The following is a 20,316-nucleotide window of genomic DNA, read 5'->3' as shown; positions in this document are numbered from 1 at the left end:
ACCTGGGGTCTTGCCTGGTGTGATAGACCCCAGCCTCTATGGATCTTGTACTCAGAGCTTGTTCTTGTGCTGCCATGATTAGTGCCTCTGTGCTGTCTTTCAGTCCAGCTTTGTCCAGCCACTGGTAGGATTTCTGGATATCAGCCACCTCCTCTATCTGCCGGTGGTACATACCGTGCAGGGGCCTGTCCTTCCATGATGGTTCCTCATCTCCCTCCTCTTTCTTGGGTTTCTGCTGCCTGAGGCATTCACTGAGCACTCGGTCAGTTGGGGCCATCTTCCCAATGTATTCTTGGATGTTCCTTGTCTCATCCTGGACTGTGGTGCTGACACTCACCAGTCCCCGGCCCCCTTCCTTCCGCTTAGCATACAGCCTCAGGGTGCTGGACTTGGGGTGAAACCCTCCATGCATGGTCAGGAGCTTTCTTGTCTTTATGTCAGTGGCTTCTATCTCCTCCTTTGGCCAGCCTATTACCCCAGCAGGGTACCTGATCACGGGCAGGGCGTATGTGTTGATGGCCCGGATCTTGTTCTTACCATTCAGCTGACTCCTCAGGACTTGCCTGACCCTCTGCAGGTACTTGGTGGTTGCAGCCTTTCTAGCGGCCTCTTCATGGTTCCCATTTGCCTGCGGGATCCCCAGGTACTTGTAACTGTCCTCTATGTCTGCAATGTTGCCTTCTGGTAGTTCAATCCCCTCAGTTCTGACTACCTTCCCTCTCTTTGTTACCATCCGACTACACTTCTCCAGTCCGAACGACATTCCAATGTCATTGCTGTATAGCCTGGTAGTATGGATCAGTGAATCGATGTCTCGTTCACTCTTGGCATACAGCTTGATGTCATCCATGTACAGGAGGTGGCTGACAACTGCTCCGTTCCGTAGTCGGTATCCGTAGCCAGTCTTGTTAATGATCTCACTGAGGGGGTTCAGGCCTATGCAGAACAGCAGTGGGGACAGAGCATCTCCTTGGTAGATCCCGCACTTGATGGTAACTTGTGCTATGGGCTTGGAGTTGGCCTCTAGTGTTGTACGCCACATCCCCATTGAGTTCCTGATGAAGGCTCTTAGGGTCCCATTGATCTTGTACAATTCTAGGCATTCCAGTATCCAGCTGTGGGGCATTGAGTCATAGGCCTTCTTGTAATCAATCCAGGCAGTGCACAGGTTGGTCAGTCTGGTCTTGCAGTCTCGGCTGATTGTTCTGTCTACCAGTAGCTGGTGTTTTGCACCTCTGGTATTCTTGCCAATTCCTTTCTGTGTCCCGCTCATGTATTGACCCATGTGCCTGTTCATCTTAGCCGATATGATGCCTGACAGGAGCTTCCATGTAGTACTGAGGCAGGTTATTGGTCGGTAGTTGGAGGGGACCGGTCCCTTCTTGGGGTCCTTGGGGATCAGGACCGTCCGGCCTTCAGTTAGCCATTCCGGGTGTCTCTCGTTAACTAGCAGCTGGTTCATTTGTGCTGCCAGACGCTCGTGGAGTGCAGTCAGCTTCTTCAGCCAGTAGGCGTGAACCATGTCGGGCCCTGGTGCTGTCCAACTCTTCATACTGGAGACCCTTTCTTGGATATCTGCCACTGTGATGGTTACTGGACCCTGTTCAGGGAGGTCGCTGTGGTCTGCCCTCAGATCCACTAGCCACTGAGCATTGCCGTTATGGGTTGCATCCTTCTCCCATATGCTCTTCCAGTATTGCTCCGTCTCCAGCCTTGGTGGTGCTGTTCTCTTATTGTTCCCTTGCCACTGAGAGTACACCTTTGCTGGTTCTGTGGAGAACAGCTGGTTTATTCTCCTGCCTTCTATCTCTCTGGTGTACCTCCTCAAGCGGCTGGCCAAGGCTGTGAGTCTTTGCTTGGCAGTTTCCAAGGCCTCAGGTATGGACAGCTTGCTGTATTTCTTAGGCACCTTATTTGTCGCACCTTTCTGCAACTCTGTTAGTTGGCTAACCTCCCTCCGTGCTACTTTGATCTTGCCCTCTAGCCTCCTTCTCCATGGAGGGTACTGCCCCTTGTGGCTGTTCAACTTGTAGCCAAGCATCTCACTGATCACTGCTGCCGTATTGTAGATCAGCTTGTTAGTGTCGGTAATCGTGGTTGTAGGTATTGCCCGTAGTGCTGCATTAACATCATCTAGCAGACCTTCTGAGGGTACTTCACGTAATCTTGGTAACCGGCTACGGGGGATCCAGGTTTCAAGCTTGGCCATGATCCTATTTTTCAGGTCAGTTCCTCTTGCACTCAACGATCCTTCTCCTATCGCACTTGGGGCTATGTACCCAATCTCGGGTGGGGGTGATGATATCTCCCCCCTGACCTGGCGTCCTGACTCCTCCTTGCCGTAGCATTTGTGTTGTACCTCGTCAATCTCTAGCTGTGAGAGCAGTCCCTTCTTTCGAATGTTGGAACACTGAGCTACTAGTTGTTTCGCCGTCATTGTGGATGTTGGGTATCGAAGAATCCATAGGTCCCTCATCCTATTCATGTAGCCCCTTCCGCCGGGGTTACTTGCGTAGTAGCATTCCAACAACGCCCTGTTTTCGTCCCTTGCCCACCGATGCCTTCTTGTTCCAGTAGCCCACTTTTCGTCAGGGTGCCCTGGTTCCTCAACACCTGACGCGGACCTTGTTGATCCGGGCGACGTCCGAGCCGGCATGCCTTCATATTTATCTGTCTCGCTCATGTCTGCGGTAGGCTTGCTTAGCATAGGGGGTCTAGCCTTAGGACCCTTACTGGATACAGACGCCCCAGGCAGGAATCGAACTTGCGATCCTCTGTTCCAAAGGCGTGTAGTTTAACCACTACGCTATCCAGCTGCTATATATATATATATATATATATATATATATATATTGCATGTTTATTCAATTCAATTCAATTTTATTTATATAGTGCCAAATCACAACAAAAGTCGCCTCAAGGCGCTTCATAGATACAGAGAAAAACCCAACAATCATATGACCCCCTATGAGCACTTTGGCGACAGTGGGAAGGAAAAACTCCCTTTTAACAGGAAGAAACCTTCAGCAGAACCAGGCTCAGGGAGGGGCGGGGCCATCTGCTGCGACCGGTTGGGGTGAGAGAAGGAAGACAGGATAAAAGACATGCTGTGGAAGAGAGACAGAGGTTAATAACAGATATGATTCAATGCAGAGAGGTCTATTAACACATAGTGAGTGAGAAAGGTGACTTGAAAGGAAAAACTCAATGCATCATGGGAATCCCCGGGAGCCTACGTCTATTGCAGCATAACTAAGGGAGGATTCAGGGTCACCTGGTCCAGCCCCTAACTATATGCTTTCGCAAAAAGGAAAGTTTGAAGCCTAATCTTATAAGTAGAGATAGTGTCTGTCTCCTGAATCCAAACTGGAAACTGGTTCCATAGAAGAGGGGCCTGAAAACTGAAGGCTCTGCCTCCCATTCTACTTTTAAATACTCTAGGAACAACAAGTAGTTCTGCAGAGCAAGAGCGAAGTGCTCTAATAGGGTGATATGGTACTACAAGGTCATTAAGATAAGATGGGGCCTGATTATTTCAGACCTTGTATGTGAGGAGCAGGATTTTGAATTCAATTCTGGATTTAACAGGAAGCCAATGAAGGGAAGCCAAAACAGGAGAAATATGCTCTCTCTTTCTAGTCCCTGTCAGTACTCTTGCTGCAGCATTTTGGATTAACTGAAGGCTTTTCAGTGAGTTTTTTGGACATCCTGATAATAATGAATTACAGTAGTCCAGCCTGGAAGTAATATATGCATGAACTAGTTTTTCAGCATCACTCTGAGACAGGATATTTCTAATTTTAGAGATGTTGCGCAAATGGAAGAAAGCAGTCTTACATATTTGTTTAATATGTGCATTGAAGGATATATCCTGGTCAAAAATGACTCCAAGGTTCCTCACAGCGTTACTGGAGGCCAAGGTAATGCCATCCAGAGTAAGAATCTGGTTGGATACCATATTTCTAAGATTTTCAGGGCCGAGTACAATAACCTCAGTTTTATCTGAATTAAGAAGCAGAAAGTTAGCGGCCATCCAGGTCTTTATGTCTTTAAGACATTCCTGCAGTTTAACTAATTGGTGTGTGTTATCTGGCTTCATGGACAGATAGAGCTGGGTGTCATCTGCATAGCAGTGAAAATGTATGCTATGTCTTCTAATGATGCTGCCTAAGGGAAGCATGTATAATGTAAACAGAATTGGTCCTAGCACTGAACCCTGTGGAACTCCATAATTAACCTCAGTGTGTGAAGAGGACTCTCCATTTACATGCACAAACTGGAGTCTATTAGATAAATATGATACAAACCACTGCAGCACAGTACCTGTAATACCTACAGCATGTTCTAATCGCTCTAATAGGATATTATGGTCGACAGTATCGAACGCTGCACTGAGGTCTAGCAGGACAAGCACAGAGATGAGTCCACTGTCAGAGGCCATAAGAAGATCATTTGTAACCTTCACTAAAGCTGTTTCTGTGCTGTGATGAGCTCTGAAACCTGACTGAAACTCTTCAAATAAGCCATTCCTCTGCAGATGATCTGTTAGCTGTTTGACAACTCTTTCAAGGATGTTTGATATGAAAGGAAGGTTGGAGATTGGCCTATAATTAGCTAAGACTGCTGGGTCTAGAGATGGCTTTTTGAGTTTAACTGCAGCCACCTTGAAGGCCTGTGGTACATAGCCAATTGTTAGAGATAGGTTGATCATATTTAAGATCGAAGCATTAATTAATGGCAGGACTTCTTTGAGCAGTTTTGTAGGAATGGGGTCTAAAAGACACGTTGATGGTTTGGAGGAAGTAATTATTGAAGTTAACTCAGAAAGATCAATTGGAGAAAAAGAGTCTAACTTAACATTAATGGTACTAAGAGTAGCTGTGGATAATATTACATCTGTAGGATGATTATTGGTAATTTTTTCTCTAATGATAAAAATTTTATTTGTGAAGAAGTTCATGAAGTCATTACTAGTTAATGTTAAAGGCTGACAAAAAGTCAGAGTACTGAGCTCTGACTTTTTGTCAGCCTGGCTACAGTGCTGAAGAGAAACCTGGGGTTGTTCTTATTTTCTTCAATCAGTGATGAATTGTAAGATGTTCTGGCTTTATGGAGGGCTTTTTTTTTTTTTATAAAGCAGCAAAGTATTTCTCCAGACTAAATGATGATCCTCAAAATTTGTGACACGCCATTTCCTCTCCAGATTACGAGTCATCTGCTTTAGGGTACGTGTTTGAGAATTATACCACGGAGTCAGGTACTTCTGATTTGAGATACTATTTTTCACTGGAGCTACAGTATCCAGAGTCGTACGTAGTGAGGAGGTGAAATTATTAACAAGATAATCGACCTCTGTTGGAGTAGAGTTCAGATAGCTGCTCTGCTCTGTGTTGGTACAGGGCATTGAAGATGATAACAGTGGGTGGATTATATTCTTAAACTTAGTTACAGCGCTTTCAGAAAGACATCTACTGTGATAAAGTCTACTCTCCACCGCTGTGTAATCAATTATTGTAAATGTAAATGTTATCAGGAAATGATCAGACAGGAGAGGGTATTCAGGAAACACTGTTAAATGTTCAGTTTCTATTCCATATGTTAAAACAAGATCTAGAGTGTGATTAAAGTGGTGGGTGGGTTCTTTTACATTTTGAGAGAAACCAATTGAGTCTAATAACAGATTAAATGCCATGTTGAGGCTGTCATTTTTAGCATCTACATGGATGTTAAAATCACCCACAATAATTATTTTATCTGAGCTCAGAACTAAATTAGATAAAAAGTCTGAGAAATCAGACAGAAACTCTGTGTAAGGCCCAGGTGGACGATAGATGATAACAACACTGGTTTCTGAGTTTTACAACTGGGGAGGACAAGGCTAAGCATCAGACTTTCAAATGAATTAAAAGTCTGTCTTGGTCTTTCGTTAATTAATAGGCTGGTGTGAAAAATTGCTGCCACACCGCCCCCTCGGCCTGTGCTTCGAGATTTCTGGTAGTTAGAATGACTCGGGGGTGTTGATTCATTTAAACTAACATAATCACCCGGCTGCAACCAGGTTTCTGTAAGGCAGAGTAAATCGATTTGTTGATCAATTATTAAGTCATGTACTAACAGAGACTTGGAGGAGAGAGACCTAATATTTAATAATCCACATTTCACTGTTTTACTCTTTGGTTCAGATGTGGATACTGTATTGTTTTTTCTTTTTGATGTTTTATGTTTAATTTGTTTATTGCTGGTTTTTAGTTTGTTTTTTGTCTGTTTGGGAGCTGACACAGTCTATGGAGATGGGGTTTTTTTTGGGGGGGGGGGGGGTAGCAGGAGGAGAGAAGCTGCAGAGAGTGCGGCGTGTAAGACTGTTTATGTTTGCATGCTTTTATTTTTGAAAGTTAGCTGCTTCCTAATCACATATAACCAGTTAAAAGAATTACTTGCCTGTACAGTGCAGTAAAAAGCTCGAGTTGTCTTTGTCCTGTCTTCCTCCCCTCATCAGTCACAGCAGTTAGCCGCCAAGTCTGGTTCTTCTTGGGGTTTCTTCCTGTTAAAAATGAGTTTTTCCTTCCCACTGTCAGCAGTTGTTCAAAGGGGTCATTTGATTGTTGGGTGTGAGAAAAGAGCTGCATTACAAAGTAAATGAATGTTTATTCACAGCTGGGTTCTTAATAAGTTCATTGTGGATAGTGTCTCATAGAATATAGAGTGCTTCAATTTTTGGTTTGTTACAGCCTTAGTCCAAAATGTATTCAATTTATTTTTCACCTAAAAATTCTACAAATAATACCCCCCCACCCCCAAGAAAATGAAGACAAAAAGTTTACTATTCTTGCAAATATTAGATATTATTATGATATCTATATGTATCATCATATGTGTATGCACATCTTACATCCAGTATTCACGTCCTTTGACATGACATTCAAAATTGACCACAGGTCAAGACAGATCTGGGCAAGGGTACAGAACCTGTGAAGCTGCTTTCAGGAATATAATGCATCAGCAACTAGAAATCCACTTTTTTTCTTTTCTTTTACGGAGCAGTGTTCTTTGTATAGAGAAGTAGTAAGTCTGAAGTCATATCATATTTTATTATTTTAAAATTATTTTCAATTCAATCATTTAATTTTAATCCCTGGTCTGGATTCTGAATATTTTCCTGCAATGAAGTGAGCGGTGTTTTTCTCTGCATCTATGTGGAGATCATTGGGCTTTTCGGTCAGCTATCAACCCCGCTGTCACCCCAGCTAACACGCGCCACTGGCTGCTCGTTGTGACAATCAAGGAGGTTACAATTACGTCATTGCCGTGCGGAAGACGATTGGTTGGCGACCCTGCCTAATCTCAGCGCTGAGCGGCTAAGGTTTTGTTCACCATGTTGGATGAACAGCTCATTTCAGTTACCTCGTGACCAATACTTTTATCATGTCACATAAGCGTCGTGAGCTTGAGGTGTAGAGGATCAGCCGAGTGACGTTTTTTTTCCTCAACTGACAGCGTCAAGGCCCAGCGGAACCAACGGAAGGACTGCTGTTTTTATGTGGAGATACAGATACCCATTAGCTAGCTCTGAGTTGTCAGATTGAATAAGGCTGTCTAGCTCCTGGCGGTAGATTTTGTCCCACAACAAACGGATTTAACTTGTTAGTCTGTTTGGATGCGCGCTTCTGAGCCGTATTAGGACAGAGTAGAATACAGATACACACACAAAGCTGTCGATGGGGGAATTACTTTGTCTGCCAGCCGTCTGTGAGGATTTCTCTTCTCGTGTTTTGAGTCATGGTCGAAGCTTCGTCACCCTGTCAAACTGATGGGGGTTTCTTTGGAAGCACGCGGCTCGCTGGATTTCTATAATAATATGTGAATAGGGTGGATTGCCGAGGCCCGGGCCTGCCTGCCTCTCTGCGCTGCTGTATTGTAGCCTTGGCTGGGTTACACCTCCTCTGCACCGGATCAGCAGCGTTAATTACGACTCTGAGATTACCTCTGCCATCAGAGTAGCTGTTTGGCCTGTGCACACATCTTAAGGAGAATTCAGTTTGGAATAACAGATGCGATTTTAAGCCGTGTGGTGAGAAAAGCAACGGCGCCAGACCCGAGTGTGTGGCAAACTTGGAACACTTATAAGATGAATGCTCTGCTTCCCATGTGACCTGCTTTAGATCGCACTGTTTTATTAAGAGAGGAAGGTGAATTTTTCCCAGGAGGAGAGGTTGAACAGTCTCTGTGAAGTGCATATAAGTTTTTTTTTCTATTGAATATTTTCGGTTTGTCACTGACAGCAGTGGCACTGTTAAAGCTGCATAGATTGTATGTTTGGGTGGTCCATTGCCCATAATATGCTCTCCGTCACTAGTTTCAGACTTCAGTAGTCTAATGGTGTACCTAATAGAAAATTAATTTAGGGGAAGTGGGGCAGAGCCTAGTTAGTATTATGCTAAAACGCCATACCAGATATCGGAAAATTTCTGTCAAAGTGATTGACTTCGGACGCTTAAAGGACAAAATATATTTTCTCTATGTTTGCCATAAGTTGTATTAACCGTGGGGTTGCTGTCTGGTTGCCATTAGTATCATTTTGAGAAGCAGTTTGAAAAGGAGGCATTTAAGTATCATTGGATGGCTCTTTGCGGTACAACTGCTGCAAATGTTACAAAAATGATGGCTGCTTACAACGGTGGCTCCTCAGCAGTAGCTGCCCATCACCCCCATCACCACCACCACCAGCTCCAGCACCTACCGCCTCCCCACATGCATCACCACCACCACCACGCGGGCCAGCACCACTTACAGCACCCAGGCTCAGCCGCTGCTGTGCACACGGTCCAGCAGCACACATCAACGGCTGCCGCTGCGGCGGTGATGCTAAACCCCGGACAGCAGCAGCCCTACTTTCCCTCTCCAGCCCCCGGGCAAGCTCCCGGGCCGGCGGCGGCCGCGGCTCCCGCACAGGTCCAAGCGGCTGCAGCAGCCGCTGTCAAAGCTCACCACCACCACCATCAGCAGCAGCAACACACGCACCATTTACAGCAGCAGCTGGATATTGAGCCTGACAGACCCATCGGCTACGGGGCGTTTGGAGTTGTCTGGTAAGTGCAGTGCACTGCGCGCTCATCTCTGTATCCACTAATACTACTAACAGGCCATGGCTTATTAAAGTCGTTCATTAGTGTTTCGCATCCCTCTCCAGCAGCAGTTTTTTTTTTCTTTTCTTTTTTTCTTTTCTGTCTCAACCCATAGTCTCTAAACTTGAGCCTGTTGTCATACTGAAGACGTTTGCACTGACTTCTGCTAAGTGTTTTAGTTTTGTAAACATTTGCACGTGAGTAAATGTTTACAGTTTTTTTTCCTGACTTTTTGTATATTGTTTACAAAGACTAATTGTATTATGCCTAATGAGTACTAATGATCAAAGACAACACATGTCCTGAAGTCCAGAGATAATTCGAGGAAATTTCCAGTTGGTCTCTTGGTGTTAGTAATCTTAGTTTGACTCGATAAAAGTGTCAGAAAATGGGCTTCTTGAGTTTTTAATAATGTGAATGTTTGTCCCATGGAAGATCGTAAGCAGCATTATGGACTTAAATTTATCACTAACGTCAGAATGTCTTGGTCCAGAACACCAACGTAATAATTTCACCTGCATTCTGCACTGAAGAGAAGCCTGACGTTGGCAGTGATAACTGTGGGTGGCTGTAGTACAGCAGGTCGTCTACTAACTGGAACGTTAGTCATTTTCCCCGAGGCATCCACTGAAGTGTGAGTGCGTGTGTAAATGTTAGGAAGCGCTTTTATGAATGTGAAATATGTGAATGGCGCATGTAATTGAACGCGCTTTGAGTGCTCAAATTGAGTAGTGGTAATATGCATATAGTTTTTTTGTTTTTGCAATTTAGCAAAAATAATAATAAAAAAAATAATCATCTGCTTCTTCAATTTAGCCTCACATTCTGTGGATTGATTTCACTGTCTTCAGCTGATGTGTGTATGTACTAGACACTTGTAGACATGTGATTGTTAACCTCCCCACCATCACCAAAATAAAAGTTTATCCCCGACTATGATGGTGGACTTAATAGTAATAAACTAAGATCTCGTCTTTTATCCGAACATGCTGACATGTTGAGTTCACTGAACAAAAATGGTACTTCAGTTGTGTATGTACACTTACGATGCATTAGCCATGCAGTGTTTAAACTGTAGCTGATGTAGAACAAAAAAAATAAAAGTTTAACTAAGCCTCATCTTTTCTTTTTTTTTAAAAAGAAAATACGTCTGCCAGGGATGTATGTGACTAATCTTTGATATTTTCATTAGTCTGTACCAGATGTACTAGCCAATGTTGTACATTTTAACTGATGCCCAATGGGGGTAAATAGTTTTCATAACCATCATTGTTAATAAAATCTTCAGACAGTCTATCACCCTCTTCCTGTAGCCACTTCCTGGGTCTCGTTTCAGGGGCTCATAAGTATTTTCATCACTGAGTAGTGACAAAATTTTCTCATGATAGTCTTTTTGGTTAAGCAATACTGTGCACCTACCCTTGTCTGCCGGAAGGATGATAATGTTGTTGTCATCACGAAGTGATGTGAGTGCCTTCCTCTTCTCCATGGTGATGTTGGATGCTGGGGGCTTTGCATTGCTGAGACAGGCCGAAACTTTCGTCTGTAGTTGCTCTGCTTCCACTTTGCAATATTGTTGTTACGAATTGCTGTTTCTGTGGCTGTGATCAGCTCCACTAGCAGGATTTGTCTCGGTGTGACAGCAAAGAGAGGCCAAGTACAGGTTCACTAAAGAAGTGGACATTGCTAAACATCAGCACTCTGAGAAGATGCAGCAGCAGATCTCAGAGAATGACTCGGCCTCTGTGTGGAAAGGTTTTAGGAATATCACAAACTACAAGCCTAAAACCCCCCACTCCACTGATGACTTGCTCTTAGCCGACACCCTTAACGACTTCTACTGCCGTTTTGATGAGCCATCAGGCAGCCTTCACACCTCCAACGGCCCCAACAATAGAGACACTTTGGACACTAATTCCCCCACCTCTCCCCCCTACATAGAGCCATCACCACCTTCAAACCGTTCACCTACAACACCCCCCTCCTCACCCCACACAAAAGAGGATTTCACACCACCTCCTCCCACCACAACTCTTCATATTCATGAAGCAGATGTGAGGAAGCAGTTTAAGAACCTGAATGCTCGGAAAGCTCCCGGCCCAGACGGTGTGTCTCCTGCCACCCTCAGACACTGTGCAAACGAGCTGGCCCCAGTGTTTTCTGGCATTTTCAACTCCTCACTGCAGGCATGTCATGTGCCTGCCTGCTTCAAGTCCTCCACCATAATCCCTGTCCCCAAGAAACCTAGGATCACTGGACTAAATGACTACAGACCCGTGGCTCTGACATCTGTGGTCATGAAGTCTTTTGAGCGCCTAGTTCTCTCCCATCTCAGGACCCTCACGGCCCCCCTCCTGGACCCCCTGCAGTTTGCATATAGAGCCAACAGGTCTGTAGACGACGCCATCAACATGGCCCTACACTTCATCCTGCAGCATCTGGACTCCCCAGGAACCTACGCCAGGATCCTGTTTGTGGACTTCAGCTCTGCCTTCAACACCATCCTTCCAGACCATCTCCGAGACAAGCTTTCCTAGATGAATGTGCCTGATCCCATCTGCCGGTGGATCACTGACTTCCTGACGGACAGGAAGCAGCATGTGAGGCTGGGAAAGAATGTCTCGGACTCCCGGACCATCAGCACCGGCTCCCCTCAGGGCTGTGTTCTTTCTCCTCTGCTCTTCTCCCTGAACACCAACTGCTGCACCTCCACCCACCAGTCTGCCAAGCTAATCAAGTTTGCAGATGACACCACCGTTATTGGACTCATCTCGGACGGGGACGAGTCTGCCTACAGGAGGGAGGTTGGACGTCTGGTGTCCTGGTGCAGCCACAACAACCTGGTGCTGAATGCCCAGAAGACAGTGTAGATTATTGTGGACTTCAGGAAGCACACAGCCCCACTCCCCCCCATCATCCTGACTGACACCCCCATCACCTCTGTGGACTCATTCCGCTTCCTGGGTACCACCATCACCCAGGACCTGAAGTGGGAGCCCACCATCACCTCCGTCATCAAGAAAGCCCAGCAGAGGATGTACTTCCTGAGGCAGCTGAAGAAATTCAACCTGCCAACACGGACGATGATGCAGTTCTACACTGCAATCATCGAGTCCATCCTCACCTCCTCCATCACCGTGTGGTACGCTGGAGCCACTATCAGGGACAAACAGAGACTGCAGCGTGTTGTGCGCTCTGCTGAGAAGGTGATTGGCTGCAGACTCCCATCTTTGCAGGACCTGTACACCTCCAGGACATTGCGGCGTGCAGCTCGGATCTCAGCTGACCCTTCTCACCCTGGACACAGTCTGTTTGACCTGCTCCCCTCAGGCAGGAGGCTCCGGTCCATTCGCACCAGAACCTCTCGCCATAAGAACAGTTTCTTCCCCTCTGCTGTTGGACACATGAACAATAACCATATGACTGTACCCGCCACTAACACATGACCCTACGCTGTGTCACTGCATCATTCTATGTTTGGCACTGATCACCACCTGCACTCATGCACATATCTTTCCACGTAGCACTTTTAATTCTTATTCTCATGTATATATCTCATGTATATCTCATGCACATATCTTTCCACGTAGCACTTTTAATTCTTATTCTCATGTATATATCTCATGTATATCTCATGCACATATCTTTCCACGTAGCACTTTTAATTCTTATCCCTACTTTTATTTTTTTCCATGTCTATTTAAGTGCTATTTATGACAGCATGTTTGCACTGAAGCACCGCAGCAATTTCCTAATGTTGTAAACCTGCTCAACATTTGGCAATAAATCCCATTCTGATTCTGATTCTGAAAATTCAACCCTTTAGCAAGGATGTTTTTCTCTGTTTGGGTGAGCTGTCTGTCAGACAAATTCTTCACCCACTTGTCCACATCCTGTGTCGCATCCTTGTCTCTTCTGGTCACTGAGGACACACTCGGTATTTTGTGGTGGTTTCCGACGTACAACAAGTAAATCAAACTTCCTTTGTTGCCTGGTCCTAGACTTTTTGTGCTGTGCTAGATGAGCCTTCTCAGTAAAGTCAAACACCTTTTTAAGAGTATTCTCATCTAAAAGCATAGTCAGTCTCTGTCGGATCCGCTCCTCTTGACATTTTAGCATGTCGATGGTAACATTTGTTTGCTTCACCCGTTCATTAAGTAACTGATGCTGTGCCTTCTGGAGAATTTTTGTTGCCCGGAAGCCTTTAACTGAAGAGCTCATTTGCAGACTTTTAGGAGTAATCCTGTTTTGTCGGCTGAATCTCAGGTGGTTCCTGTAGTCCGCCATCTTACGTGCTGTTTGCTCATACTGACGTACAAGCTTTAGGCAGTCCTTGCCAAAGTGGGTTAAAACGTCTTGATGCATTCTCAATCATCCAGGAAAGTAACTCTCCAAAAGTTGATTCTGTTCATCTGGACGTAGCGTTTTGGGGGGGAAACGTTTTGTCACTCATCCAAGTGACTTCTTCAGTCTCAGCTGTTAGATTTATTTATTTATTTTTTTAATAAAGGTGAAAGAATGAGATTCCGGATGCAAACGGTGGAATGGAAAAAGCTTATTTCCATTCCACCGTTTGCATCCGCAAAGGGTGGATGTGCTCTTTATTAACAATAGGGTGAGGAGTTCAGTCATTTAGGAGGGTCAGAGTAGAACCGCTACTCCTCCACATCGAAATGAGCCTCTGAAGCAGTCACCTCCCTGGTAAGGTGTTCTGGCCGGGCATGTCCTACCAGCAGGAAGTTGAAAAATGGAGGCAGTGAACAAAGTATCAGTGCGAGTCACAGGACCCCTGACTTTGCGTGTCTGCTGTAGTGACTTTAGAAAATGTAGGAATTAGTATTGAAGGAATGAAAAGACTTGGAGTACTGCATCTGAAACTCTGAGTGTGACGATGGAGTGAGTATTTTTAGTGTGTGTGTGTGTGTGTGTGTGTGTGTGTGTGTGTGTGCTCACCACTAACCCTTGAAGTTAACATTAAAATAATGCAGTAGTTCATATTGTGCAGTAAATGTAAATTTATGTACATTTTTTTTATAACACTATTTCCAGCAATGTCATACTCAACAGTTTTCTTTAATGCAAGTACTCCATACGAAAATGGCGTACTTGCATTATATAAAAATAACAATAGTAGCAAATAGAAAAACAATATATTTTTGTTAAACTGAGTTAAACCAGAGGTCAAGTCAGTGGGTAAGCACATTGGAAGTTCTGAGTTTGCTTAAATCGAGAGGGTTTTTCTAATTGATTGCACTAACAATTTAAAAGAAATTTAGAGCTACTTCCCTAGCCAATCATAAGTAACTATGAATGTTAGGCATGCTGTGCATTGCAGTACTTTGATTTAGGCTACCTCTGCTAAGAAAAAAAAATCTGATTATTCTGATAATAATAATTTTCGACACAAACTGAATTAAATGGTATATGGACTAGAGAGCAACTTGGGGTTAGTATCTTGCCCGAGGGTATTATTGTGTTATTGCCACTCTTTGTCTCCTCTTCCATCAAAATGAGTGAGTAGGGGGAGGTAGTGCAATGGCCCAATCCACCAAGGGAAAAGTTTTACCCAGACAGTTTTCTCTCCCTGGTGCTGTCTGCAATAATGTAATATCTATGATGGATAAGTTTGTCAAAGTCCTTGCAAGTTGAGCATGCGGACATGACTGGATCACAGAAGTGTCTACTTTTCTTTTTCTTTTTTTTTTTTCTTCATTGTTTCATTGGCTTGAGATGATTCCTTTTGGCATAAGAACACATGCCTCTTTTGTACTCACTGTACTAAAGTCTAGAAAGAAATCGGTTGGTGCAGCGTCCCATGTGCTGGTTCATATTTATGGCTCATAACTGTTTTTTTGTTTGTTTTTTTTTAGCGTACTGTTAGACTGTGAATGCTTTCATTTGCGGGGTGACCGTGGTTCAGGGGGTTGGGAAGCTCATCTTGTAACCGGAAGGTTGCCAGTTCGATCCCCAGCTCTTTCTCTCTTGGTCATTGTGTCCTTGGGCAAGACACTTCATCTACCACCTACCTGAGCGCCAGAGGGGCCGATGGTGCGATATGGCAGCCTTGCTTCTGTCAGTCTGCCTACAGCTACACAGCTACAACTATAGCTTGCCTCCACCAGTGTGTGAGAGTGAATGAATAGTGGAATTGTAAAGCGCTTTGAGGGTCTCGAAAAGCGCTATATAAATGCAATCCATTATTTTTTATTATTATTATTCCTCAATTTCAGTTAAATTCAGTTTTAACCTGAAGAAACCTTTGGCAGAACCAGGCTGAGTCAGGGGCAGCCATCTACCATGACCGGTTGGTGCTATAGGAAGGGAGACAGGACAAAGATATGCTATGGAAGAGAGCCAGAGATTAATGATAACTAATGATTAAATGCAGAGAAGTGTGTAACCAAACAGTGAGTGAAACAGAAGCAATCAGTGCATCATGGGAAGTCCCCCAGGAACCTAGGTTTATTGCAGCACAACTAAGGATTGAGTGTCAACTAAATTATATGCTTTTTCTATAAGCGGAGATATTTTATCTGAATTTCACTCACTCCTCATTCACGCCCCTTTTAGTCTTCAGTGTGTATATGTATGTGTGTGTATATATGTATGTATGTGTGTGTTTATGTGTATGTGTGTGTGTGTGTGTGTGTGTATATATGTGTGTATGTGTGTGTGTATATATATGTGTGTATGTGTGTGTGTATATATATGTGTGTATGTGTGTGTGTATATATATGTGTGTATGTGTGTGTGTATATATATGTGTGTATGTGTGTGTGTATATATATGTGTGTATGTGTGTGTGTATATATATGTGTGTGTGTGTGTATATATATATATGTGTGTGTGTGTGTGTGTGTATATATATATGTATGTGTGTGTGTGTGTGTGTGTGTGTGTGTGTGTGTGTATATATATATGTGTGTGTGTGTGTGTGTGTGTGTGTGTGTGTGTGTGTGTATATATATATGTGTGTGTGTGTGTGTGTGTGTGTGTGTGTGTATAGATATATGCCCCCTTCACTAATACCTGCTGTTCTCATTTTCATGCGAACACTATACGATGTAAAACAACTCTAAAAGTGTTTCTAAGAGCATAGATCCTACTCACCTGTTCAGCTGGTCATCATGAATTTCTTGTCCCTCACCCCATCAGACTAAGATCTCAGTCCTTCTTTATCAGATATCTTTCAAGCAGTCCAGGAATCCCAAACTCCCATTTCTAAATGTCATAGTGGAGCCACCGCAGAGAGACTGATCGCCGCTCGCTGCGTAGGGAACCTTCCAGTAGTCATTCTTGCCACCTGGCAATCTGGTCTACTATATCCAAACCTCAGAATTCCTCTCTCCGCTCCATTTAGCAATACAGAAACTCTGGTCGCTCGCTATCCCTGTGAAATCCTAACCTCCCAACTTCGATTAGAGGAAGATCAACCACCAGCAAAACTTCACGGCGCAGCTCCACTCTTTATCACTCTAAGATGGGGCTCCAGCCCTGTAGAGCTTCCCGAAAATCTGATCCATCACAAAGCCTAACTCCAAAGATATGCGGCTGTTTCCACACCCCAGAAGGGTCTCCCGAAGACGTCCTCCCCCCAGATTTCAGACTGGACTGTAGCCTGTCTTAAATAAGTTTTAAAAGAGAAAGGTATTCAATTTCACTGGTCCGACAAGAAGACAAAGCTTATTACAATTCTTTTTAACTTCTCAATGCTCCAACATCGATACAACAAACATAAATAATCCACTTTTGGGCATAAATGAAGACAACGCCTCCAACAGTGAAGCTTTCCGCACCTTGCACTCCCACCCATCAGCCAGCAAAAGCCACATCCAGACACCATTTCGCATGTTCCCGGAAGGGAAATACCAGCTCTCTCTTCAGCTGTTCCTCTTATTTAGTGCTTCTCCGTGCTAGGCACTGGGTTGCCAGTTCTGCGGTCTTCCATCCCTCCTTTGCAACTCACCTCAGCAAATCTTCATGGCACCGGGTTGCACAGTTCCACTCACCTCGGCTTCTCTTTACAATACTTTAGCTAACATTCATGCAACTGGGTATTCAACTATTCATGCTCCTAACCCAGAACCTTTTCTTCCTCCTTGTCGGAGCAGCACATGGCCAAGTTTTATAGCCCAGGCCCCTTCTTTTCTCTTCCATTCTAATATTGCTCAGTTTTGCTGGCTTCAGCAATTCCTCCTCCTAACCCACCAGCTCCAAAACCTTCCCCAGTATCCGCTCACCTTCGGCAACAAATCATTGCTGCAATCAAAATACTTCACAGCCCATAAACGGTACATCTGCTCTTACCTGGTTGGCTTCAGCCTCCACACCAGAAATTTCTAAACCTACAGCATCTATTCCTTGCATGCCTTTGCCATATGGTACACAAGGACAGACCCATTATGCAGCTAGGTGGCCGCACTATTTGCAACAATTACAGCGATTCCTTTTGCCTCATGTCTCAGTGCCACTATCTCCACTCCTTCTCCTTCCTTCTTGTGGCGGCGGCCATTCCCACCCAGCATGCCCCCACAACCACCACAAGAAATGACTAGCATTAAAAGAAGCCTTAGTAAATCACCCTAACCCAGATTTTGTCAACTTTTTAGTAAAAGATTTTTCAGGTTTTCACCCAGGATTGTCACCCAGCCATCAGTCTCTTGTACCTGTAAAATCTCTAGTCAGCTCTCAAAGACCCAGATGCTGTTGACAACCTGCTCGCCAAAGAAGTCTGGGAGAGTTTCATAATAGGACACTTCCCTATAACGCCTTTCCCCCTTTATTTTTGTATCAGCCCACTGGGCATCACTGAGCATTCAGGGGAAAAAGCACATCATCATAGATTTGTCTGCAACTCAAGGTAGTCTTATTCGAACATAAATTGCCTCATTCCCCGATTTTTCTCTTAAATGCTCAACAGTGAACCATGCCATTTCCCTTGTTAAAATGCAGAGGTGCATGTCTTTCAAAAGCCGACATCACAAGTGCCTTCAAAGTTCTGCTGTTCTTCTGTTCTCATCAAAGGTCTCTAACATCAGGCTCCAATTTTAACCTTTTAGCCTTCTTCAGGTTCCTGTGCTATTCAGAATTGACCTCTTCTTCAAGGAGATTGTCATCCCTGCTTAAGCGACTTTCACCCAGTCTTTGAAGACTGGCTCATCTTCTCCTCAAACAGAGGAAAACCAACCAATTGGGCAGCCCCCTTTCGATATTTTAATTCAAAATAATCTTGCCTTTAAGCCACTTTGACTTGCTGACCCATTTCCTCTACCTTAGAAAATCCCATCACGCATTACCTTCAGACCCTCTCTTCATCACCGAATCCGGCCACATCCCAACATATCATGGTTTCTTTCACACTTTTGCCAAGTTCTCTCGTTGTCTGGAATTTCTCCTAATCTCTTCTCTGGCCACTCCTTTCACATCAACGTCATTCTTTGTTCCATCCATCCATTCTCTCCGCTTATCCTTGTCCCGGATCTGGAGCCTAACCCAGCTACCATAGGGTGAGAGGCAGGATACACTGTACAGGTCGCCAGTCTGTCGCAGGACTAACACATAGAGACAGACAACCATTCACATTCACACCCGCATAGAGAGAAACTACACCAGCATGGGGAGAACATGCAAAGCCCTCAGGCAGGTGGTGGAATCAAACTCGGGACCTTCTTGCTGTGAGGCAACAGTGCTAATCACTGTGCAACCGTGCTGCCCATTAATTCTGTGAGATGAGCCTGGAAGATGGTGGTCGTAAATTTAGATTAAAAGGACGCCTTTCATATAGTGTAACTTGTTTTGACCAGCCACTTGTCTCAGATGATATAACCCTTGCATGTATACACAAAATGCACTTTTTGAGATTTGATAATAGTGATGCTTAAAGTTGGTCGTGGGAAATAGTCCTTTAAAAAACAAAAACAAACCAAATCTCAAAAATGTGATGAAAAAATACTGAAATATTTTTATAACTTCGTCCAATCCATGACATGATTTGTTCTGCTGATCTATTTATCTAACTTTTCATCCAATGTTATAATTTTTGTGAATTTCTTTTTCATATTCACCCAGGTCAGTGACAGACCCCAGAGACGGAAAGCGAGTTGCTCTCAAAAAGATGCCTAATGTCTTCCAAAACCTTGTTTCTTGTAAGAGGGTATTTCGTGAGCTGAAGATGCTGTGCTTCTTCAAACATGAGAATGTAAGTACATGACAATGTCACAATGGAGCTTATAGTTTCCTCTAGAAAGGAAAAAGAAATGTGTTTGCCTGCATGATTGCATTCAGACCACAGCTTTACCTCTGTTCTCAGGTGCTCTCTGCGCTGGATATACTACAACCTCCACACATTGACTACTTTGAAGAAATGTATCCTTTACTATTGATTTATTCAAAGATTATAACAAGATGCAGGGCCTACAGGAATTACATTTTAAAATCAGGTGTATGAAATTGCAGAGAATTGCATAAGAAATTTTCTTTAGGTCACATTGGGGGTGGCTGTAGCTCAGGTAGGGCAGGTCACTTACTAACCGGAAGGTTGGTGGTTCGATCCCTGTCTGCCTGCCAAATTATTTTGGGCAAGATACTAACCCCAAATTGCTCTGTGATGCACCCATAAGAGTATGAATGCGTGTGAGTGTTAGAAAGCACTTGCAGAAAAAGAGCAAAGAAAAAAATGTAAATGGGTGAATGAGACAAGTTGTGAAAAGTTATAAAAAGCACTTTGATTGCTCATAGTAGAGAAGTGCTCTATAAGAACCAGTCCATTTACCATTAAATAAAACAAAGTATGACTGAGGGTGTATTGAGTGCTGGCCTGATAGATAGCATCATGGCTAAGCTGGAAACCTGGACCCTCCATGGCCGATTGCCAAGACTACGTGAGATAACCTCTGTAGGTCTAGTAGAAGGTGTGAATGTAGCACAATCCCTACTGCAACCATCACTGAATCAGCTGATCTACACCACAGCTGCAGTGATCACTGAGCTGCTTGGCTATAAAATGAACAGTTACAAGGAGCATTACTCTCTGTGGAGAAGGTGACTAGAAGCCAAGAATAAGGTAGCACAGGGCCTGTAAAGAAAGGGGTGCCTAAGAAGTACAGCAAGCTGTCTTGGAAACTGCCAAGTAGAGGTATACCAGAGAAACAGAAGGCAGGAGAATAAACCAGCTGTACTGTACTGAGCCATCCAA

General features: G+C 44.1%; 1 protein-coding gene across 1 annotated transcript in view; it reads left to right on the top strand.

Annotated features, from left to right (window-relative positions):
• The first annotated feature begins 6,980 nt into the window (after window positions 1-6,980).
• nlk2 (nemo-like kinase, type 2) overlaps window positions 6,981-20,316 on the top strand; it is a 48,343-nt gene continuing 35,007 nt past the window's right edge. Inside the window, exons 1-3 of the mRNA XM_026193491.2 lie at window positions 6,981-9,086; window positions 19,191-19,320; window positions 19,432-19,487. Of these exons, the coding sequence (XP_026049276.2) occupies window positions 8,617-9,086; window positions 19,191-19,320; window positions 19,432-19,487 (656 nt within the window). The 5' untranslated portion in view covers window positions 6,981-8,616. The remainder of the gene's footprint in view (window positions 9,087-19,190; window positions 19,321-19,431; window positions 19,488-20,316) is intronic.

The sequence above is a fragment of the Astatotilapia calliptera genome, chromosome 14 (genome assembly GCF_964374335.1).
Source record: "Astatotilapia calliptera chromosome 14, fAstCal68.1, whole genome shotgun sequence".
Classification (NCBI taxonomy): domain Eukaryota; kingdom Metazoa; phylum Chordata; class Actinopteri; order Cichliformes; family Cichlidae; genus Astatotilapia; species Astatotilapia calliptera.
Note: the sequence above shows the minus strand (reverse complement) of the source record. Positions and strands in the feature narration are given on the sequence as shown.